Consider the following 21,931-nt stretch of genomic DNA (forward strand, 5'->3'; position numbering starts at 1 on the left):
ATAGAGTGATACTGATGCCAATTGCCCGGAAAGACCCGTTTTATACCCGCTGCAATGTTCATCAACTACCGAAGGGTGGAGCTACGAAGGAAATGTAACGAGAAAACATAAAAAAGGACGGATTGTCATTGCACTACGAATGAGTATAAAAGAGACATGGTATACGGTGCGTCATTATCATTTCGTTTGTAGCATCGTAAACGCATCATACGTCAGTTGAAATGGCACCAAAAACCAGTGGAAAGGCCGCCAAAAAATCCGGCAAAGCACAGAAGAGTATTGTCAAGGGTGACAAGAAGAAGCGTAAGCAACGCAGGAAGGAAAGCTACGCCATCTACATCTACAAGGTGTTGAAACAAGTCCATCCGGACACCGGCGTTTCGTCCAAAGCTATGAGCATCATGAACAGCTTTGTTAACGACATTTTCGAACGCATTGCTAACGAGGCTTCTCGTCTGGCACACTACAACAAACGTTCGACGATCACTTCCCGCGAAGTACAAACCGCTGTTCGTTTGCTGCTGCCGGGAGAATTGGCCAAGCACGCTGTCTCGGAAGGCACCAAAGCTGTCACCAAATACACCAGCTCCAAGTAAATTCTTCTGACCATTGCACTTAAAACCGGCCCTTTTTAGGGCCACCATAACATTAACGAAGAATCGAATTGAATTTTCTATGTCAAAAGTTCCCAGGTCTTTGTTTAAGGTATTACGTATTTTTATTGAATAGGAAGAATGGTGTGTCTATTTTCACCCCAATGGAGGACCATGCATTATTCCTTAGTGTTTTGACCATATTATTTGAGTTAATACGTTGAGAAAAGATGGCAGACGCTGTTCTGACAATAGCTTCATATCGATGGGATGACAATAAGCTCAATTCCCTATATGTTGTATTGTTGGGAGTTTTACAAAAAAGAAAATTCATCGGAGTAAAGTTAAAATTTTCTGTATTTTTATTTCATTCTGTGCGAGCTTGTACAGGTAGTTTTTCTGTAAGAGTTATGCAAATGGCAATACTAAAAAAAGTAAAAGTAAATAATCAGCGTCAACGCGTAGTTTCCCTACCTGAGCATATGGAAATTATATCGAAGTCGTTCCTTTCATTGCCACATTCGATGCCATATTTCTTATAAAAGCGCTTTGAAAAATAAAATCCATTTTGTTACATACCTTCTAATTCGAAAAATCAATGTCGACAAACATTGAGCAAGGAAAAATCGAAGTAAAAAAATTGATTTTTCGAGATAAAAAAATCGATTGTGAAAAAATCGCATTTTTTAATGGGAATTTTCGACGAAAAATCGCATCGACATCGCCCATTCCTAGATTCAACGGAAATGACGCTTAGGAGCACACACTTTCATAATGCTGAATGATTTTCAAATTTTATAATGACTCCAAATCATAGAGAGCAGACTGTATTTTCGAATAAATAAATATTTAATGCCTGTAAAAATATTTGAACGAATACCCCTAACAAGCAACGAAATACTATAACAATGTCAGCCATTTTGAAAAAAATCTTTGTTCGAGATGGGCGTCAGTTTTCTGTTAGCATTCAGCGGTATTTTCTATGCCCCAAACTAAAGTATCATGAAAAATACAAATTCTAACTCTTAAGCAATGGATTTGGTGGCCCTGAAAAGGGCCTTTGGTATTATTGATAATGAGATTTAATGAAAGCTGATAGTCTTAAGCACGTTCGCCACGGATACGACGAGCCAGCTGAATGTCTTTTGGCATGATGGTGACACGCTTGGCGTGGATAGCGCACAAATTGGTGTCTTCGAACAGACCAACCAGATAAGCTTCACTGGCTTCCTGCAAGGCCATAACAGCTGAACTCTGGAAACGCAGGTCGGTCTTGAAATCTTGAGCGATTTCACGAACCAGGCGCTGGAATGGGAGCTTGCGGATCAACAGCTCAGTCGACTTCTGGTAACGACGGATTTCACGAAGAGCGACTGTTCCCGGACGATAACGATGAGGCTTCTTCACTCCACCAGTAGCCGGAGCGCTTTTGCGGGCAGCCTTCGTCGCCAACTGCTTGCGAGGAGCCTTTCCTCCAGTTGATTTACGAGCAGTCTGCTTGGTACGAGCCATTACTTTTTGTTGTTTGAGGTCTTTTAGGTAACTGAACACGATGAAGATAAAACACAGAATGAAACACTCAGGCAGCCATTACCCCTCTTTATACTGTCATGGTCCGCACGGAACAGCCAATCAGCGAAGAGGAATGGAAAAACGTACCCTCACGTCGACTATATAAAGGACGGAGGTTTCGGCAAAAGGCATAAGTTGCACTTCAACTGTCTTGACTGAAAGTAGCATCAATAAGCAGAGAAAATGACTGGTCGCGGTAAAGGAGGAAAGGGACTCGGAAAAGGAGGCGCCAAGCGTCATCGCAAGGTTCTTCGTGATAACATCCAGGGAATCACCAAGCCCGCAATTCGCCGTCTGGCTCGTCGTGGTGGTGTCAAACGTATCTCCGGTCTGATCTACGAAGAGACACGAGGAGTGCTGAAGGTGTTCCTGGAAAATGTCATCCGAGATGCCGTCACCTACACTGAACACGCCAAGCGAAAGACCGTCACCGCAATGGATGTCGTCTATGCTCTTAAGCGACAGGGACGCACTTTGTACGGCTTTGGAGGTTAAATAGCTAGAACTCACATGAAACAGAATAAAAAGGCCCTTTTCAGGGCCACCAAAATCATTTCGAAGAATTATAGGCATTTTCTATTTCATATACTGTTGCTCCCTAGAAAGCAAGCAAATTGGGCTGAAACCAAATTTGAGCATTTAACTACTTTTGATGTTGGCTTTTTGTGTTTCGAATCCTCCTCATCAGTAGCCAAACAGACGCCAACGTTTCGTAAACAGGTTGAATAGTGTTTGCTTCAAATATTCAGTCGTGAGGTCGAAAGTTTTATTTTTTGCAGAATTTCAAAGGTGCAAAATTCCGGAAAATACTAGGTGTGGAAAAACCGCGGTGTCGACGTAGGACCTTGACGTTTCACATTATCGAAATGTTTCTTGGATTCCTTTCCATTGGCCAAATTTACACATTAAGTTTGATTCATCGAGTTCAGTAAAAGTTTACTGGGGATTTGAATAGTATCCCGTTCAGTAATCAATTCAGTAAAAGAATTTTATTATCGAGTTCTTCGCATAAAATGTATATAAATACCTGTCAATAAGCTTATATAGTTGTCGGGAAATTTCTGCCAATAAAAGTTAAGGAATGCTGACTAGTTCAGTAATTCAAAAATTAAATTTGGCGAATGACTAGTAAAAGTAGCATGTTTTCGCAAGAATTTTTTACGTTATGCAGAAAACTTGTACGCAAAATAATTGTACTACGTCAACACCGCAGTAATATCCTGGACATTACCTACCCCTACCTAAATTTTTCTCCTTGAACAGAAATATATCTAAGTGCACAAAGTATTCTCAAAATGGTAGACATAGTTATATATCTAGTTTGGGAATCGGGTTTGGGAGCACTCATTCTAAGGCCGTCGTCTACTATTCGACTGAACAAATTAACTCGCTGGTAATCCTTCCGTAGTGCTTTCATTGACTTTGCAAACCACTGGAAAGTGGTCGGATGTGAGTTCGTTGAGCGAAACCGGCTTAGAGATTTCGGTGTTGGTGAGGAATATGTCGAGCGTCGATGGATTTCATGCTTGCGTATCATACGTTGCATCGTCCGGGAACTGTGCAGTGCAGTGTCCTAGCTGAGTCTGTTCAGAGGCGACCGCTTTGATTGCGTTGGCAGTTGCCCCGTGCCTGACGTTGTGACCCCATGATGGTGGATTTTGCGTTGCTTGCTGCGATGATGGTAGCGTTCTTGAATTGAGCTGCTTCCTGTTACTGGATTAACATTGGCAAAGACTGTAGGCTGACACAAGTTGGCGAAAAAAAGGTATTCTGAACTGTCGTCTCTTCCCGGAATAGTCAATACTGTAGCAATCGAGGAAAATGTAGTACATTTTGGATTGCTCGTCACAATTTTATACATTTTATTATTTTTAATGCGAAGGAAATGGGAAATCTAGTTTGATTCTTTAGCAAAGAGTTGGTGGCCCTGAAAAGGGCCGATTGTTCCGATGCAGTGATTAGACGAATTTACTTGGAGCTAGTATACTTAGTGACAGCCTTGGTGCCTTCCGAGACAGCGTGTTTGGCCAACTCTCCCGGCAACAGAAGACGAACGGCAGTTTGAATCTCGCGGGAAGTGATCGTAGAGCGCTTGTTGTAATGAGCAAGACGAGAAGCTTCGGATGCAATGCGTTCGAAGATGTCGTTAACAAAGCTGTTCATGATGCTCATGGCCTTCGAGGAAACTCCGGTGTCTGGGTGAACTTGCTTCAACACCTTGTAGATGTAGATAGCATAACTCTCCTTGCGCCGTTGCTTACGCTTTTTCTTGTCTCCCTTCACAATGGCTTTCGTTGCCTTGCCAGCTTTTTTGACTGCTTTTCCACTTGCTTTCGGTGCCATTTCGACAATGGTGTTATGCTTTCTGGTGCTTGAAAGAAACTAATGTTGAATCCATGTATGCTAGTCCTTTTATACCCGCTTCGTAAACATCGGATGCTCGTCCCCTTTTTTATGTTTGTCAAATATTACTCCGTCAGCCCTACCCGAGTAGTGAATAATGCACATTGAAACGGGTATATAACGAGGGTACATCCAGGTACTTGGCATCAGTATAATTCTACTTCAGTTGAAAGTTGCTACTCTATTCGAAAACATAACACATCATGTCTGGTCGCGGCAAAGGAGGCAAAGTTAAGGGAAAGGCAAAGTCCCGCTCGAATCGTGCTGGTCTTCAGTTTCCTGTGGGCCGTATTCACCGTCTGCTGAGGAAAGGAAATTATGCCGAACGTGTTGGAGCTGGAGCACCCGTCTATCTAGCGGCTGTGATGGAATACCTGGCTGCTGAAGTGTTGGAATTGGCAGGAAATGCTGCCCGTGACAACAAGAAGACCAGAATCATCCCACGTCATCTGCAGCTGGCCATTCGCAACGATGAGGAGTTGAACAAACTGCTCTCCGGAGTGACCATTGCTCAAGGCGGTGTTCTGCCAAACATCCAAGCCGTGCTACTCCCCAAGAAGACCGAAAAGAAGGCCTAAACCGAATGCTGAACCAACCCTTGTACAAAACCGTCCTTTTCAGGACGACCACATATTTGCGATAAAGATTAAATTGAAATTGTTTCCTATATTGTACTAGTAATAGTGCCACTGCCCAAAAAGGTTCCATTGTCAAGAGGGACAAGTCTATTTTGTGTGAATTATAACAGTTAATTTTGATGTCTTCATCCCTAATTATGCATTCCATTTAAATAGAAGATATGATATGCAAAAATGCGTGCTGCTATACCCTCATATGCATAGAAGTCTTCGAACATAACCCAAAAATAATGTTCATCCAAAAACTCAAAAATTTTTGCTCGCTGTCGCTTATATTGCGTTAATTTTGAAAAACGATAATTACAAACCAAGCGCGACAATAAAATCCATCAAATATTGCAATGGTATTGAATATTTCATCGAGTTTGTCAAAATAGAAAGGTCATTACAAGTGAATTTTCTACGAAGAAACTGGTATGATGTACATTAAATGATAGTTATATAGTTATTATAGTCATTCTCGAGAACATGCGAAGAAATGAAAAAGGAGACATATGTGATTGAAAAAGCTTTTCCTATGTGATGAATCACTCAGCATCATGGAAAATAGCGTCAATATTATGCAAGTTTGATCAATACTTGTCTAAATCTGCTCATTCCAGAGATATAAAAGGTGCCCTACATTAGGTGGAATCTGGAATAATAATATTCGGCTAAAAATGAGTCTTCAAGTCCTAAAATTCCTCTGAATGCACTTTTGAACTAAACCCAACTATTTGGCAAACGTAATAAGTGCGTGTACAAACCACTAGGTTTCCTGAGAAACTAATTTGAATATAACTTAATCAAAATCATGAACAACTTTTCCGCCTAATTCCAGATCAATTTTCAGTTGTTAATAAAGTTTTAGATAATTTTATTGTCTATCAGATACTCACTTTTAGTGTTGGTTGAATGTCTAAAGCACCATTGAGGGGTAGAAATGTAAACTAGTTTCATTATAATACCGATGTTTTCACAAACAAATCTTCAAAAAAGTTGCTCTGGACCCCCCGAACGATTATTTTGACGTTGGCTGCAAATGAAAGGGTAAAGTTCTTTCTTTCATATCCCGATGTTCCAGAGATGCTGAATCTTTTTACATAAAGTTGTTGTAAAAAATCACCGTATTTAGTAATCTCTAGCTAATTGAATTGTAAAAAAGTAATAAATAGGGTTTAATATTTTAAACTGTCACGATTCACTGTTGTACACCCAAATCATCTAGAAACATCTTATTTAAACCCTAAACCGAAAATGAATATCTTTGTGAGCCACCCTAATCAACAGTGAACTTTAATTTCAAGATTTTATAATGTCAAAAAAGTCAGCGCGCCAAAATTACTTTAAAAAATCTTATTTGTTCCGTTACGATATTTTTTTGTGCCACCCTAATTAAAAGTAAATTTTGTATCATGCATTTTTCAATAAATGCATATCTAAATTACTTGGAACCATTTTGTTCGAACCGTTAGAAAGTGTCGATAGTGGTCCACTATTTCTTCTATGCCGAATCCACTGCTTATGTGGTATGAATGGCGTCCCATTCCCAATCCATATTAATTCGATTTCAAAATATCACTTGTCAAATACACATGACGGTGAAACTAGAAATACCTACAATTGGTTTGGCATTTTAAAGATTTATTTTGAGTTATTTACTGGTTTAGAAGAAATATGTATGTATCACTTTGTTTGAATTTCAACTGTCCCCTAACGCAACGTTAGCAATGGTCTTGAAAAAAATCATAACTCGAAAATCTAGGTATACAGTATTGTTCTGTACATATCGATGATCAAATGCCTAGAATAAATGGGAGCTCCAAAATTTGTAATAGAGTGGATTTTTCGATAAATGCAAGTGTAGGTAGTTAAATCAATATTTTGCTCTGTTGCCCCATAACGCGACATTCTTACCCCTCAAAGTGAATATGAAATGTGAACACATAACCATAACGTTGTGTTAGAACTTTTAAAGAATTCAATTAAGTTTTTAGATCATAGGATTTTTTAAACGACGAGGTGTTAACAGTTGCATGAGGCGCGCAAACATTGTCCCCTAACACTGGAATGTGTCTTTAGACCCTATAATTTGTAATAAGTGGTGTGAACGGGTCGATGTCAATTTGAATTTTTCACAAAAAGTGCAAGGCTGCCTGAGCTTCACTCCAAATTTAATATGGTGAAAATTTAAATAGCAAAAAAATCAGTTTTAGTAACTCTAGGTGAGTTGCCACCGCTCCGCTTTGCACCCGAAGACTCCAATTTTTGGGGGCGACCTCCGAGCCTCTGGGTTCTACATCAATTTCCTTGGGTCTGGATAATTTAAACTTTTTTAGCATGAAAGGTATGTTTCTTTTTAACATATTTTGAAAGTGTAAGTATTGCTTTTACCACTTCTTGATTTCATATTTATTGACCCTTCGTTTAAAGTTGGCCAAGATGCGTCTACCAAATATTTCGGATTTCGCACACAGAATTACATTCCAAATACTTCCGATTGATACTTAAGATTTATTTTGTATATCCCCTGTGCATTTAACGACCTAAATAATTTGTAGATTTCCCATGAAATAGTTTTAAATGATATCTAACCGTTTAATCTTGTATGGGCTTACACGAAACGTGGACGCCGAAGCAGATATTTTGCCACATTAACGGCATGTTTTAGAAGTGAATAATTTCGTTTAGTTAATTGAAAATTATGCATATACACGATGCTATTTGAAAGAAAAAACATTTGTCTTACTAATAAACAGTATTTCAAATGTATATTAACTGTTTAAATAGCACTATTTGACTATTTTTCGCAAATCAGTTTCATAAAGTCGTGAATAGTGCATAATAAATTGTAATTTCCCTCACATATATTTCGATATGAATGAACTTGGGTAAATAATAAGAATGTCCAAATATTGCATCAAATATAAATTAAATTCTTGAAGCATGTGAACCATCAATGATTCGAATAATACTAATTTAAAAGAATAGTCCAGAAAAAAATATCTCTAACAGCCGAACAGCAATTCTCAACCGCCGTGTATCAGCATTCCCTAACACGGTCGACGAAACCGAGCACCAACAAGCCAAACGTTACCACTTCATTCGTATATTTTCCCCCACAGTTTGTATACTTTCCAAGTGAAATAAAGTGAGATAAAATGGCTGAAACCGCTACCGAAGTTGCTGCTGCGGCTCCTGCTGCCGCGTCTCCGGCCAAGGCTCCGAAGAAGGCCAAGGCTGCCAAAAGTGGCCCTGCTAAACCGAAAAAGCCATCGACCCATCCACCAGTGAATGATATGGTTCTAGCTGCCATCAAGACCCTGAAAGAACGCAACGGTTCATCGCTGCAGGCCATCAAGAAATATATCGCCGCTAACTACAAGTGTGACGTCGCCAAGTTGGCTCCGTTCATCAAGAAGGCTCTGAAATCGGGCGTCGAGAAGGGAAAGCTTTCCCAGACTAAGGGAACTGGCGCTTCCGGATCCTTCAAGGTTAAGGCCGACGCTAAGAAACCGGCTGGCGAGAAAAAGCCAAAGAAGGCTGCTGCCGCCAAAAAGCCAAAGAAGGCTGCTGGAGAGAAAAAGGCGGCTGCCAAGAAACCAGCTGGCGAGAAGAAGGCTAAGAAACCGAAAGCGGCTGCCGCTAAAAAATCTGTTGCGAAGAAAGCTAAGGCAGCCCCTGCAAAGGCCGCAAAGAAGGCAGCTGCTCCTAAACAGAAAGCCACCAAACCATCGAAGGCCGCAGCCAACAAGCCGAAGACCCCGAAACCAAAGAAGGCCGCACCAGCCAAGAAAGCTGCTCCAAAGAAAGCCGCCGCCAAGAAGTAAATTCAGTTGATGCCGAATATTGCATTTGCTGACTCAGCATAATAACACAAAACAGTCCTTTTCAGGGCTACCAAATACTTTTCAAAAGAATTGATTGATTTATTTCCATCGAATACCGAATGCTTGAACAAAAACATTTTTCTTCCTTATTTACATTTTCACAGCATTGCCGTTAAGCTCGTTTTTAATATTTCATTGAAAAAGGGATAATGCAAATCAATATCATACTTTGAAGCTAAGCACAAATGTTTCACTCATATTTCATAGTTACATTCCCGTTAATATACAAATACATAATTGTCAACGATAGGTAAATAGACATCACTCGGTACTAGCCAGTCGTTTAAGCGTTCATGCCAGATGTACGAGTTTTTGGTGCCAATTAAGAGCTGGTTTGGACTCATCAAACTAGCATTAAGTTGGTGTTAGTTACTGACGTGGTGAATACGAAACACTAAAAATCTAAACATTTAATCTAAATTGTCTTTTGTCACCGGGGTAAACACCCCAGTTTGCATATATGTCATATCTTCATTTGAGTCAGATAATTGTTTGTATTTGCAAACCGAGCCAACGGGTGCGAGTAGCTCACTTGCTAAACGACAGTAGTTTGAGACGTAAGCCACGCCCATATTCGATTGGCGCCTTAATTTGAATTGTAACACTCGAAGCACAATAGATATTATGCAACAGTGCCAAAAATAGGGTACAGATTCCACACTAGAGGAAGCTGTTTCCATCGCTTTCGAAAAGTCTAAAAAGAACAGATATGTCAGATCAGAATGATTCTCGGAGCTTTTCTCAAAAAGGCATCCAATAATAAGAGACTCATTGTTTACTTTTCCTTCTGTTAATTAACCCATTTATGCCCATGTTGTTTGTGGACAACAACATTTTTAAACAGCTATAACTTTTGATTGAGGCGAAATTTGCTCACAAAAACAAGTAAGACTCATTAATGCAATTATTGCCATTAATTTGAGTATTAACAGTTACAAGAATCATCTCTAGAACTGAAGTTATTGACATTAGTCTGATTGGATTCCGATGGAGCAGTGCTGCCAGGGGCAGTTTACGTTGACGACGGAAAATAATTTTTTCATTTATCTTCGTTATGGTGCAATTATGAATTATGAAAATAGGCTTTTCGTTATTCTTGACCCCACCGTTTTCAAGGAAATATAGTTTTGAAACCCTATATGCATTAGAAAAAAGTTGGACATGAAAGAGTTAGTTACTGTTTTAAAAAACTTTAACCAGCCCGTAGGATCTAGCAAACGGGCCAGTCGATCTGTTTGGCTAGATGAGGAGTATTTGAAACACAAGAATCCAACTTTATCAAAACTAGTTAAATACAGAAACTTGAGTTAAACCCAATTCTTGTTTCCTGGGAAAAATAGAAAATGCGAACTAATTCTTTGGAAGGATTCTGGTGGCCCTGAAAAGGGCCTTTTTATATTGATCCAAGTGAGTTCTAGCTATTTAACCTCCAAATCCGTACAAAGTGCGTCCCTGTCGCTTCAGTGCGTAGACGACATCCATTGCGGTGACGGTCTTGCGCTTGGCGTGTTCAGTGTAGGTGACGGCATCTCGGATGACATTTTCCAGGAACACCTTCAGCACTCCTCGTGTCTCCTCGTAGATCAGACCGGAGATACGTTTTACACCACCCCGACGAGCCAGACGGCGAATGGCGGGCTTGGTGATTCCCTGGATGTTATCACGAAGAACCTTACGATGACGCTTGGCGCCTCCTTTTCCGAGTCCCTTTCCTCCTTTACCGCGACCAGTCATTTTCTCTGCTTTTTATGCTACTTTCAGCTAAGACTGTTCAAGTGAAACTTATGCCTTTTGCCGAAACCTCCGTCCTTTATATAGTCGACAAAAGGATACGTTTTTCCGTTCCTCTTCGCTGATTGGCTGTTCCGTGCGGACCAATCAAGTATAAAGAGGGGCAATGGCTGCCTGAGTGTTTCATTCTGTGTTTTATCTTCATCGTGTTCAGTTACCTAGAAGACTTCCAACAACAAAAAGCAATGGCTCGTACCAAGCAGACTGCTCGTAAATCAACTGGAGGAAAGCTCCTCGCAAGCAGCTGGCGACAAAGGCTGCTCGTAAAAGTGCTCCGGCTACTGGTGGAGTGAAGAAGCCTCATCGTTATCGTCCGGGAACAGTCGCTCTTCGTGAAATCCGTCGTTACCAGAAGTCGACTGAGCTGTTGATCCGCAAGCTCCCATTCCAGCGCCTGGTTCGTGAAATCGCTCAAGATTTCAAGACCGACCTGCGTTTCCAGAGTTCAGCTGTTATGGCCTTGCAGGAAGCCAGTGAAGCCTATCTGGTTGGCCTGTTCGAAGACACAAATCTGTGCGCTATCCACGCCAAGCGTGTCACCATCATGCCAAAAGACATTCAGCTGGCTCGTCGCATCCGTGGTGAACGTGCTTAAGGCTATCAGCTTTCATTGGATCTCATTATCAATAATACCAAAGGCCCTTTTCAGGGCCACCAAATTCATTGATTAAGAGTTAGAATTTGAATTTTCCATGATTTAGTTTGATTTGGCATTGGAAATGCCGCTCAATGCTATTTGGAAACGGATGTCTCGAACGTTTGGGTGGTATGCAAATTATCAATTCATCCAAAGGTGTATTTAATACCGGTAGCTGCGTTATTGAGTTTGAATGGATTGAGAGTTGATCACAAAATGAGTAGATATGGAGTCTGCATTTCGACTTCCTTTCATCAGATTCCGACACGAACGTGAAGCCTAACTAAGCTAGCATCGGATTGACGCAAGCTTAAAAAACGGAGGCACATTGTTTCTGAGCAAAGCCGCTGATTTAGTCCCGTTCTAAGTTAGTGTCGTATTCTTGTAAGAGGCAGACGAAATGCTGATTCAACAACTAATTTAGTTTTAGATTTTGTACTGCTCACGCGCAAAAAATGGTTTTAATCAATTAGCTGTGTAGTGGAGAATAATTGATTTTATCCAAATCTTTCTTCTCAGACAGATATATAGCATAGTGCACAGAGATTTCAAAATGGCGGACATAAGCATACATCTAGTTTGGGTTTTGCTGGTGTCATGGCGTTATTGTTTAAACGACCATTCGTTGTCAAGTTTATTTACACAAGAATAGAATGCTTTTCTCATTCAAACATAGGGTTGAAAGCCATTCTAAAATTTCGAAACCAGTCAGTGAGTTTGGCATAATTTTAACCGTTTACATGTAACATTTCTGGTTGTTTATGAATTGGTATTATGCAGACCTCCTACTCTGAAACACAAAATTCTGTCTTATAATTGTCATCAAATTTTTGTAGTCGTTTAATAGTTACGCTTTTCAACAATATGGTGCATTGAACAGCACATGAAAAAAATCAATTGCTGCACGTCATGTCAGTCGTATCGCATAATTGTATAATTATAAATTGTGTTAACTAATTTTAGCAACATATTCCATTGGAAACATTTTCAATTTTTTTCTTTATCGCAAATATGTGGTCGTCCTGAAAAGGACGGTTTTGTACAAGGGTTAGTTCAGCGTTCGATTTAGGCCTTCTTTTCGGTCTTCTTGGGGAGTAGCACGGCTTGGATGTTTGGCAGAACACCGCCCTGAGCAATGGTCACTCCGGAGAGCAGTTTGTTCAACTCCTCATCGTTGCGAATGGCCAGCTGCAGATGACGCGGGATGATTCTGGTCTTCTTGTTGTCACGGGCAGCGTTTCCTGCCAATTCCAACACTTCAGCAGCGAGGTATTCCATCACAGCCGCCAGATAGACGGGTGCTCCGGCTCCAACACGTTCGGCATAATTTCCTTTCCTCAGCAGACGGTGGATACGGCCCACAGGGAACTGAAGACCAGCACGATTCGAGCGGGACTTTGCCTTTCCCTTAACTTTGCCTCCTTTACCGCGTCCAGACATGATGTGTTATGTTTTCGAATAGAGTAGCAACTTTCAACTGAAGTAGAGGTATACTGATGCCAGGTACCTGGATGGACCCTCGTTATATACCCGTCTCAATGTGCGTTATTTGTCAGAAGGGTAGGGCTGGCGGAGAAATATTTGACAAACATAAAAAAGGGGACGAGCATCCGATGTTTACGAAGCGGGTATAAAAGGACTAGCATACATAGCTTCAACATTAGTTTCTTTCAAGCACCAGAAAGCATAACACCATTGTCGAAATGGCACCGAAAGCAAGTGGAAAAGCAGTCAAAAAAGCTGGCAAGGCAACGAAGGCCATTGTGAAGGGAGACAAGAAAAAGCGTAAGCAACGGCGCAAGGAGAGCTATGCTATCTACATCTACAAGGTATTGAAGCAAGTTCACCCAGACACCGGAGTTTCCTCGAAGGCCATGAGCATCATGAACAGCTTTGTTAACGACATCTTCGAACGCATTGCATCCGAAGCTTCTCGTCTTGCTCATTACAACAAGCGCTCTACGATCACTTCCCGTGAGATACAGACTGCCGTTCGTCTTCTGTTGCCGGGAGAGTTGGCCAAACACGCTGTCTCGGAGGGCACCAAGGCTGTCACTAAGTATACTAGCTCCAAGTAAATTCATCTAATCACTGCATCGGAACAATCGGCCCTTTTCAGGGCCACCAACTCTTTGCTAAAGAATCAAACTAGATTTTCCTCTGCCTTCGCCTCAAAAATAATAAAATGAATAAACTTGCGACAAGTAATCAAAAATGTAAAATATTTTATTCGATAGCTAATGTATTGACTATTTCGGGAAGGAACAGCCTACTGTCCTCACCAATGCCACGCCAATAACGGAAAGGCGGCTCAATTGAAGTTCGACGCAACTATCATTGCAGCAAGCAACGCACAATTCATGAATGGGGGGGGGGGGGGAGTGGTTCACATCGCCAGGTACGAACTATGGCGCAACTACCAACGCAATCAAACCGGTCGCCTTCTCTTTGGGCATACTCAGCTAGTGCATTGCACTGTACAGTTCCCGGACGATGCAACGTATGAAACGCAAGCATGAATTCCGTCTATGTTGGACATATTCCTCGCTAACAACGGTTTCGCTTAACGAAGTCAAATCACACCACTTTCTAGAGACTTGAAAAGTCAATCAAAGCACAGCTGCTTCTCCGATCATTCAGCGAAACAATCATCATTGCGACAATTCATACCAGTTCGGCCTAATAGTGGACTACAACCTTCAGGAAATTCCGGTTATAACGACAAAAAAGACATCAATGCAGCTTCAGAAGGACTTGCGTTAGGAGGTTTCCGGTTCAGGCTAAGCTTGTGCAAATGGATTCTCACACACTGCCTGATTCCCTGCGTAATGTATAGGGAAGAGAGGGTAACAGTGGATCAGCAGCAACTATGAAACATTCGCAATAAAATAATAATGCATGGTCAGAACCGTCTCATTCCCTCATATTGCACAAATTCTAATTCTTTACACGTGTTGCTGTATGTTGAGAGAGATCTGATAACTGCATCTCATTTAATGAATATTTGTGTGTTTTGTTATAGCAAGAGTAAATTTGCAATGAAAAACATTATTCCATCTTTATGAGTTACCATCCATTGAATAAATATTTAGTCCATTGTTATTTATAGAAAATTTTATGCTCAACATTTGCCGCGAACAAAGTTTTTTGGTAACTTGTCATGGTTCTGTGTAATTTCACAATTTTCGTGAATAGACCCATTGGGTAACTGTGAAACGATGACCTATGGGGAACAGTGGAATTTTCTTGCTTTTGTGGTCTGGCTCAAAATGTGAATGGGTTCCGATTTTCCACAGTAAATACTACTCATATAGTGCAAAATTGGTAAATTTGGACAAATTTTGTAGAAATTGTCGCTACTTTCAAGATTGCAGCTAATATGCATATATGGTAGTCCTATGTTACACGATGATATAGTGATTTCTTTCGTAAGCAAGTGATTTTCGCCTCAATATAACTTTAATTGGAAGCGTTAGGATGGTTCTTCGTCAAAACAAAAGAACACAATTTACAAATAGAATATTTCACTATAGACGACGTCGTGTTTCATAGTTCCTACCCATGGGGCACAATGGTACATTTTACAACCGCCTGTTTATTACCCACAAAAAGTTATTTCCCGTGAGTTTAACCAGTTGGAAAAAAATATATATATATTACTTAATAACAGAGTGATGCTATGTACCACTTTTGGCTACCCAAATATCATATATTATCAACAAATTTAAATCGTAGAAAAAATGTGTTTCACTGAATGAATATTTTTTTTTTCTATGTGATAAATTTTTCGAGGCACTGTCCAAGAAAGCGGAGCTTCATAGTAAAAATACAGATCGTTGAGAATTTCTCGTCTTAAAAATGAAACAAACGTCCAAGTCCAATTGAAATGAGTGTTGTATGTAATTTTCGAATGACACTCAAACCCCAATCTCCATGTTCGAATAAATAAGTATTCTATTCTTGTGTAAATAAAGTTTTAAACGAATGGCCGTTTAAATACTAATGCCGTGACACCAGGAAATCCCAAACTACATGTCCATGTCTGCCATTTTGAAATCCCTTTGTGCATTTAGATATATTCTGGTTGAAATGGAAAAATCAACTAGCGACAATCGTATTCCTTCTCCTAGTCTAAACAGTGGGATTACTACGAAAGTAGGTCGTATTACTCATACAATAATACGCGCTACTTCTGACGTCATGGATTAGCACTGAACAGGAGGAAGAATGATTGTCGCTCGTTGGATTTTCCACATTTCAACTGTAACGATATTTCTGCTCAAGGAGTAAAATAGTACCTACAATTATTTTGTGTACAAATTTTCTGCATAACGTCAAAAATCCTTGCTAAAACATGCTACTTTTACTGGTGATTCTTCAAATTTAGTTTCCGAATTACCCCAAGAAAATTCTACTGAATCCGATGAATCAAATATAGGATTCGAAACATAAAAATCCAACTTTATCAAAGCTAGTTAAAACCACAAATTTGGGTATTACCAAATCGGTTACCTAGCTTTTGAAATAGAAAATGCGAACTAATTCTTCGAAATAATTCTGGTGGCCCTGAAAAGGGCCTTTTATATTGATCAAAGCGTGTTTTAATGATTTAACCTCCAAATCCGTACAAAGTGCGTCCCTGTCGCTTCAGTGCATAGACGACATCCATTGCGGTGACGGTCTTGCGCTTGGCGTGTTCAGTGTAGGTGACGGCATCTCGGATGACATTTTCCAGGAACACTTTCAGCACTCCTCGTGTCTCTTCGTAGATCAGACCGGAGATACGTTTTACACCACCACGACGAGCCAGACGACGAATGGCGGGCTTGGTGATTCCCTGGATGTTATCACGAAGAACCTTGCGATGACGCTTGGCGCCTCCTTTTCCGAGTCCCTTTCCTCCTTTGCCGCGACCAGTCATTTTCTCTGCTTTTTATGCTACTTTCAGCTAACTAGTTGAAGTGAAACTTATGCCTTTTGCCGTTACGTGTGTCCTTTATATAGTCGACGAGAGGGTACGTTTTTCCGTTTCTCTTCGCTGATTGGCTGTTCCGTGCGGACAAAGCCCGTATAAAGAGGGGTAATGGCTGCCTGAGTGTTTCATTCTGTGTTTTATCTTCATCGTGTTAAGTTTCCTAAAAGACCCTAACAGACAAAAAGCAATGGCTCGTACCAAGCAGACTGCTCGTAAATCAACTGGAGGAAAGGCTCCTCGCAAGCAACTGGCGACAAAGGCTGCTCGCAAAAGTGCTCCGGCTACTGGTGGAGTGAAGAAGCCTCACCGTTATCGTCCGGGAACAGTCGCTCTTCGTGAGATCCGTCGTTACCAGAAGTCGACTGAGCTGTTGATCCGCAAGCTCCCATTTCAACGCCTGGTTCGTGAAATCGCTCAAGATTTCAAGACCGACCTGCGTTTCCAGAGTTCAGCTGTTATGGCCTTGCAGGAAGCAAGTGAAGCCTATCTGGTTGGCCTGTTCGAAGACACCAATCTGTGCGCTATCCACGCCAAGCGAGTCACCATTATGCCAAAAGACATTCAGCTGGCTCGTCGTATCCGTGGCGAACGTGCTTAAGACTATCAGCTTTCATTAAATCTTATTATCAATATTACCAAAGGCCCTTTTCAGGGCCACCAAGTTCATTGCTTAAGAGTTAGAGTTTGAATTTTCTATGATTTATTATTGAATCTATCCTACTTGAAAACAGAAATCCGTCTTCGAATCCGAATAATATGAATATTCAAATGTAAATTGTAAATACGCTATAAAATTTAAATGAATTGATAGTTGATCAGAGAGATTTCAAAATGGCCGACAGTAATTAAAGAATTATTTTGGGATGTGCTGGTAAGCGGCGTTAGTGTTTAAACGGGGCTAATTGTTCAAGACTTTAAAGTTTTTTCATGCGAACAACTCGAATCTCTATAATTTGAGGTTGGGTATCATTCTAAAATTTAGAAATCAGACAGATTTACGAAAGTGTGTGCAGCTAAGCGTTATGTTCGTCTCATCGCTTGGTTGATTAGTTATAAACAACAATACTGTACTGACAGTATTTCCAACGACGTATTTCTATCTTTATTAGAAATATAGCATCGAATGTGGCGATGAAAAGAACAATTTCGACACTATAGGTTCTATATTGCCACATGCTCAGGTAGGGAAGTTGACGCTAATGCATCCGACTATCCTACCCGTGAGAGTATTGGGATTAGCATAGGCCATTGTTTTCAAAAATGTACCTGCATGAACTATTCTCCAACATGTGAAGTAAAAGTTTTAATTTGTTTGTTTGAATACTCTAACCAATATTGTAGGTAGGGAGTTGATCTCATTCTCACCTCATTCTAATTGGCATCCTATCGATGTTGATTATGGCCCGTTTACATTATTGCTGGTTGCCATCTGCTGATGCCAGCATGGTGCAACTGGCGCTACCAGTAGAGTATAAATGCTCGTCAGCTGCTGGTAATTTCCTGCATGAAAATTTCTGACATTTCAGAATTTTGTATTGGCAAAGATGGCGTAAAGAAAAAAAGTTATTTTCGCGTGTTTTTCTTTATTAAACCATCCAAATGCTTTTGAATTTGCGAAATAACAGTTATTTCGCAAGAACATACCAAATAAACGAATTTTGTCTATTATTTTGAACAATTTTCATATATTGCCTGCATTCAATCTACCAGCAAGATTGTACACATTGCCAGCTGTTGGTTTACCAGTATCTGGATCCAGTATATAATTTGCCATATATAACGTAAACGGCCCTATTCAATGGATGAGTTCGAATGGATTGACGGTTGATCACAAAGAATTTAATACCTATTTATTCGCTCATGAATTTCTCTGGGATTTGGGTTTGAGTGTCATTCTAAAATTTTGAAACCAATGTGTCTAGTAGGTATGGTACAATTATAAACGATTACCTATGACATTTTTGGTTGTTCTGATTTTTTATTATGCAGATCCCCTACTCTTTGAATCAGGAAATTCTGTCTTAAAATTATGTACATTATTTTTATCATGTAATATTTACGCTTTTCTACAATCTGGTGAATCGAGCAATACTCCAAAAAAGTCAGCGATTGAATTAGGAACCATGGGAATTTTAAACATAGTCCTCAAAATCATGCTCCAGAGCGTCATGCCAGTGGTATTGCACTATAAAACGGCATTAAATACAATATTTACAGCAACATATATCCATCATAGCTTGATTCCAATTGAGTTGATCGTTTGATTAATACTCAGATTTGCAGGTTTGCTATGAACCATGTAATCTTACCCCTGAGTGATTATTAGCCTCATCTTCGGCATTTTTGGGCAGATCCACCATTACTAGACCACTAAGTCCCCCATCGGAAACAATTTCAAATTTATCTTTATCGCAAATATGTGGTCGTCCTGAAAAGGACGGTTTTGTACAAGAGTTGGTTCAGCATTCGATTTAGGCCTTCTTTTCGGTCTTCTTGGGGAGTAGCACGGCTTGGATGTTTGGCAGAACACCGCCCTGAGCAATGGTCACTCCGGAGAGCAGTTTGTTCAACTCCTCATCGTTGCGAATGGCCAGCTGCAGATGACGTGGGATGATTCTGGTCTTCTTGTTGTCACGGGCAGCATTTCCTGCCAATTCCAACACTTCCGCAGCCAGGTATTCCATCACAGCAGCCAGATAGACGGGTGCTCCGGCTCCAACACGTTCGGCATAGTTTCCTTTCCTCAGCAGACGATGGATTCGACCAACAGGGAACTGAAGACCAGCACGATTCGAGCGGGACTTTACCTTTCCCTTAACTTTGCCTCCTTTACCGCGTCCAGACATTTTGTTTGTTAGATTTTTGTTTCACGTAGCAACTGCGTACTGCAATAGAGTGATACTGATGCCACTTGCCGGGAAAGACACCCGTTTTATACCCGCTGCAATGTTCATCAACTACCGAAGGGTGGAGCTACGAAGGAAATGTAACAAGAAAACATAAAAAAGGAAGGATTTCCATTCCACTACGAACGAGTATAAAAGAGACATGGTATACGGTGCGTCATTATCATTTTGTTTGCAGCATCGTAAACGCATCATACATCAGTTGAAATGGCACCGAAAACCAGTGGAAAGGCCGCCAAAAAATCCGGCAAGGCACAGAAGAGTATTGTCAAGGGTGACAAGAAGAAGCGTAAGCAACGCAGGAAGGAAAGCTACGCCATCTACATCTACAAGGTGTTGAAACAAGTCCACCCGGACACCGGAGTCTCATCCAAAGCCATGAGCATCATGAATAGCTTTGTCAACGACATTTTCGAACGCATTGCTAACGAGGCCTCTCGTCTGGCGCACTACAACAAACGTTCGACGATCACTTCCCGTGAAGTACAAACCGCTGTTCGTTTGCTGCTGCCGGGAGAATTGGCCAAACACGCCGTCTCGGAAGGCACGAAAGCTGTCACCAAATACACAAGCTCCAAGTAAATTCTTCTGACCATTGCACTAAAAAACGGCCCTTTTCAGGGCCATCAAAACATTACTAAAGAATCAATTTGAATTTTCTACGTAGGTAGTCAACACAGCTTTCGGTTTTGTTGCCCAAAAGAATGCAGAAATTGTAGGTTATAATAGTGTTCTTATATCTGCAACTCGAAGCTACGATGAGCTGCTAACAACTGAATAAAAGCATATTGGGACACGATATTCTATTGTTATTGGTTGAATACAGTTGAGATCTTTGGAAGTAGGTAGGGAGATTTGAAATTGGAGACTATTTCGTTGATTGTGCAGCCTACAATCGATGGAATGCGTCTAAATTAGTATTAGTAGGTATACTTGTTTCCATTCTAAAAATCGGTAAGGAATCTCGTGCTTGAGTGAATTGGAAGCCGCTGTTTTGAGCCTGAGCTAGTACGTTGAACGAAGATGACAGATGCGGTTCTAAACAATGACTTCACGTGGATAGAATGAAAATAATTGTATTGCTTTGTTTTCAGTTAGAGAAAAAAGTACCGTCAAACAGGGTAACTTGCATCACTTTCAACATGTTTCTGTTCAGATGAATTTAACAACGCTAATAATAATTACAATTTAGCACTACAGCTGTCAAATGTAGGCATGTATTAAAAGATAATCATGTATTACCAGTAATTATTTTCTGTTTCTTTAGCGCGGCAGGGTGATCTGCATTTCGAGATTTTTTCAAAAGAGGATAAGCTGGAAGATCAAGCTTTGCTCCACTTCAATGGTAAGAGCATATAATTTGTATCTTTTAAGTACAGATCGAGTAGACAATAGCAAACGTTACTATTTGATACAAGTTTGTTTAGCATCTCAAATCTACGCAAGATAACGATTTACCTGTGTTAACTAGCCCTGTGGGGTAACATGCATCAAAACTATTGTCTTGAGTCAGCTGGCTGATTGAGCGTTTAAAAGAAACAGTCTGTAGAGTATTTTAAATCACATATTAAAGGTTTAATCTACAACTAGAATGCTCCTTAAATACAGAACAGTACCAGGATGTCGCCTTTACGCGAACTTGCTTCTCCAGCAGTATTAGAGAAGTCTCAATTTCTATCTTGCTATACTGAACTGAAATTTTCTAGCATTTTTAATAGTCCGATTGCATGGAAAAGATATTCGTTGAAAGTGTAAATTAATGGGTTTTATGTTTTCAATAATATTTTAAGTCAACAAAGATATAGTATAATTTAGTTTGCGCTATTCACTGAAACTATCACTGGCAGCACTGTTCCAGTGGAATATAATCATGTAAATTGTGATAACCTCTGTTCTAAGAATAATACTTGCAACTATTCGTTCTGAAATAAAGGTTTAAAGCCCAAATGGTTAACCTTTTTTGCTAATTCCTGAAATAAATCGAATGTTATAGCTGTAAAAACGTTGTTGTTTGTAAACAACATGGGCTTGAATTTTAAATAAAATAAAATTAAATAAAACGTCCAAATTATAGTACAATTGGTCAAGGTACTAGAGGTAAACTAAAATATACTGTATTAGAGTTCGATGAAGTTCATGTGTTGCAAGTTGCCCCATATGCGGGAGTACTTGCAACAGCCATAATTATTGGCCATCCTAAAACAGGGAATGATACTTTGATTTGATAAGTACCATTTAGTATTCTTCATACTTATTGAATATTATTCTAAAGTTTCAGTATTGTTAGTTTTACGGTTTTGAAGTTGCAAAATGTTGCAAGTAACCCCGTTTGACGAATAATGTAGTAATGGGGACCTTTTATTTATACGTGGTTGGAAAAAGGCATCAGCTAATCCACTTTCTTCTCATACCTTTTCTGGGAATTGTTTGGTATTTACTAGCTAGCATTATCTGAGATATATTTAAGCATATGCAGTTTCGTTTCATACGATTTCCAAAGAATTCTGCACGGAAAAACGACTTATGATTAAGATAGCTTTCAAAATT

The 21,931-nt window shown here is 40.1% G+C and overlaps 12 protein-coding genes and 1 pseudogene across 12 annotated transcripts; 7 read left to right on the forward strand and 6 right to left on the reverse strand.

Annotated features, from left to right (window-relative positions):
• Positions 1 to 196: 196 nt before the first annotated feature.
• On the forward strand, positions 197 to 602 carry LOC131682744 (histone H2B). The gene has a single exon (XM_058964453.1). It carries the CDS (start codon positions 222 to 224, stop codon positions 594 to 596), a length of 375 nt encoding a protein of 124 aa, XP_058820436.1. The 5' UTR covers positions 197 to 221; the 3' UTR covers positions 597 to 602.
• A 361-nt stretch (positions 603 to 963) lies between these two features.
• Positions 964 to 2,146, reverse strand: LOC131682705 (histone H3). Its single transcript, XM_058964397.1, has one exon. It carries the CDS (start codon positions 2,103 to 2,105, stop codon positions 1,695 to 1,697), a length of 411 nt encoding a protein of 136 aa, XP_058820380.1. The 5' UTR covers positions 2,106 to 2,146; the 3' UTR covers positions 964 to 1,694.
• Positions 2,147 to 2,314: 168 nt separating this feature from the next.
• On the forward strand, positions 2,315 to 2,687 carry LOC131682783 (histone H4). Its single transcript, XM_058964523.1, has one exon. It carries the CDS (start codon positions 2,349 to 2,351, stop codon positions 2,658 to 2,660), a length of 312 nt encoding a protein of 103 aa, XP_058820506.1. The 5' UTR covers positions 2,315 to 2,348; the 3' UTR covers positions 2,661 to 2,687.
• A 1,431-nt stretch (positions 2,688 to 4,118) lies between these two features.
• LOC131682772 (histone H2B-like) lies at positions 4,119 to 4,525 on the reverse strand. The gene has a single exon (XM_058964498.1). The coding sequence runs from the start codon at positions 4,506 to 4,508 to the stop codon at positions 4,134 to 4,136; it is 375 nt and encodes a 124-aa protein (XP_058820481.1). The 5' UTR covers positions 4,509 to 4,525; the 3' UTR covers positions 4,119 to 4,133.
• A 214-nt stretch (positions 4,526 to 4,739) lies between these two features.
• Positions 4,740 to 5,185, forward strand: LOC131682736 (histone H2A). Its single transcript, XM_058964439.1, has one exon. It carries the CDS (start codon positions 4,772 to 4,774, stop codon positions 5,144 to 5,146), a length of 375 nt encoding a protein of 124 aa, XP_058820422.1. The 5' UTR covers positions 4,740 to 4,771; the 3' UTR covers positions 5,147 to 5,185.
• A 3,130-nt stretch (positions 5,186 to 8,315) lies between these two features.
• Positions 8,316 to 9,071, forward strand: LOC131682675 (histone H1B-like). The gene has a single exon (XM_058964347.1). It carries the CDS (start codon positions 8,347 to 8,349, stop codon positions 9,013 to 9,015), a length of 669 nt encoding a protein of 222 aa, XP_058820330.1. The 5' UTR covers positions 8,316 to 8,346; the 3' UTR covers positions 9,016 to 9,071.
• A 1,397-nt stretch (positions 9,072 to 10,468) lies between these two features.
• LOC131682788 (histone H4) lies at positions 10,469 to 10,837 on the reverse strand. Its single transcript, XM_058964535.1, has one exon. The coding sequence runs from the start codon at positions 10,807 to 10,809 to the stop codon at positions 10,498 to 10,500; it is 312 nt and encodes a 103-aa protein (XP_058820518.1). The 5' UTR covers positions 10,810 to 10,837; the 3' UTR covers positions 10,469 to 10,497.
• A 173-nt stretch (positions 10,838 to 11,010) lies between these two features.
• LOC131676104 (uncharacterized) lies at positions 11,011 to 17,118 on the forward strand (annotated as a pseudogene).
• Positions 12,486 to 12,980, reverse strand: LOC131682731 (histone H2A). Its single transcript, XM_058964429.1, has one exon. The coding sequence runs from the start codon at positions 12,941 to 12,943 to the stop codon at positions 12,569 to 12,571; it is 375 nt and encodes a 124-aa protein (XP_058820412.1). The 5' UTR covers positions 12,944 to 12,980; the 3' UTR covers positions 12,486 to 12,568.
• Positions 13,191 to 13,598, forward strand: LOC131682766 (histone H2B-like). The gene has a single exon (XM_058964487.1). It carries the CDS (start codon positions 13,207 to 13,209, stop codon positions 13,579 to 13,581), a length of 375 nt encoding a protein of 124 aa, XP_058820470.1. The 5' UTR covers positions 13,191 to 13,206; the 3' UTR covers positions 13,582 to 13,598.
• LOC131682792 (histone H4) lies at positions 16,086 to 16,449 on the reverse strand. Its single transcript, XM_058964549.1, has one exon. It carries the CDS (start codon positions 16,422 to 16,424, stop codon positions 16,113 to 16,115), a length of 312 nt encoding a protein of 103 aa, XP_058820532.1. The 5' UTR covers positions 16,425 to 16,449; the 3' UTR covers positions 16,086 to 16,112.
• A 1,246-nt stretch (positions 17,119 to 18,364) lies between the features above and the next one.
• On the reverse strand, positions 18,365 to 19,368 carry LOC131676429 (histone H2A-like). Its single transcript, XM_058955498.1, has one exon. The coding sequence runs from the start codon at positions 19,322 to 19,324 to the stop codon at positions 18,950 to 18,952; it is 375 nt and encodes a 124-aa protein (XP_058811481.1). The 5' UTR covers positions 19,325 to 19,368; the 3' UTR covers positions 18,365 to 18,949.
• A 198-nt stretch (positions 19,369 to 19,566) lies between these two features.
• On the forward strand, positions 19,567 to 19,966 carry LOC131676431 (histone H2B). Its single transcript, XM_058955499.1, has one exon. It carries the CDS (start codon positions 19,592 to 19,594, stop codon positions 19,964 to 19,966), a length of 375 nt encoding a protein of 124 aa, XP_058811482.1. The 5' UTR covers positions 19,567 to 19,591.
• The last annotated feature ends 1,965 nt before the right edge of the window (positions 19,967 to 21,931 follow it).

The sequence above is a fragment of the Topomyia yanbarensis genome, chromosome 1 (assembly GCF_030247195.1).
Source record: "Topomyia yanbarensis strain Yona2022 chromosome 1, ASM3024719v1, whole genome shotgun sequence".
NCBI lineage: Eukaryota > Metazoa > Arthropoda > Insecta > Diptera > Culicidae > Topomyia > Topomyia yanbarensis.

Coding starts and splice junctions, on each gene's coding strand:
- LOC131682731 (XM_058964429.1), bottom strand. CDS start 12,943: ATGTCTGGACGCGGTAAAGGAGGCAAAGTTAAGGGAAAGGCAAAGTCC.
- LOC131682766 (XM_058964487.1), top strand. CDS start 13,207: ATGGCACCGAAAGCAAGTGGAAAAGCAGTCAAAAAAGCTGGCAAGGCA.
- LOC131676431 (XM_058955499.1), top strand. CDS start 19,592: ATGGCACCGAAAACCAGTGGAAAGGCCGCCAAAAAATCCGGCAAGGCA.
- LOC131682792 (XM_058964549.1), bottom strand. CDS start 16,424: ATGACTGGTCGCGGCAAAGGAGGAAAGGGACTCGGAAAAGGAGGCGCC.
- LOC131682675 (XM_058964347.1), top strand. CDS start 8,347: ATGGCTGAAACCGCTACCGAAGTTGCTGCTGCGGCTCCTGCTGCCGCG.
- LOC131676429 (XM_058955498.1), bottom strand. CDS start 19,324: ATGTCTGGACGCGGTAAAGGAGGCAAAGTTAAGGGAAAGGTAAAGTCC.
- LOC131682736 (XM_058964439.1), top strand. CDS start 4,772: ATGTCTGGTCGCGGCAAAGGAGGCAAAGTTAAGGGAAAGGCAAAGTCC.
- LOC131682783 (XM_058964523.1), top strand. CDS start 2,349: ATGACTGGTCGCGGTAAAGGAGGAAAGGGACTCGGAAAAGGAGGCGCC.
- LOC131682705 (XM_058964397.1), bottom strand. CDS start 2,105: ATGGCTCGTACCAAGCAGACTGCTCGTAAATCAACTGGAGGAAAGGCT.
- LOC131682788 (XM_058964535.1), bottom strand. CDS start 10,809: ATGACTGGTCGCGGTAAAGGAGGAAAGGGACTCGGAAAAGGAGGCGCC.
- LOC131682744 (XM_058964453.1), top strand. CDS start 222: ATGGCACCAAAAACCAGTGGAAAGGCCGCCAAAAAATCCGGCAAAGCA.
- LOC131682772 (XM_058964498.1), bottom strand. CDS start 4,508: ATGGCACCGAAAGCAAGTGGAAAAGCAGTCAAAAAAGCTGGCAAGGCA.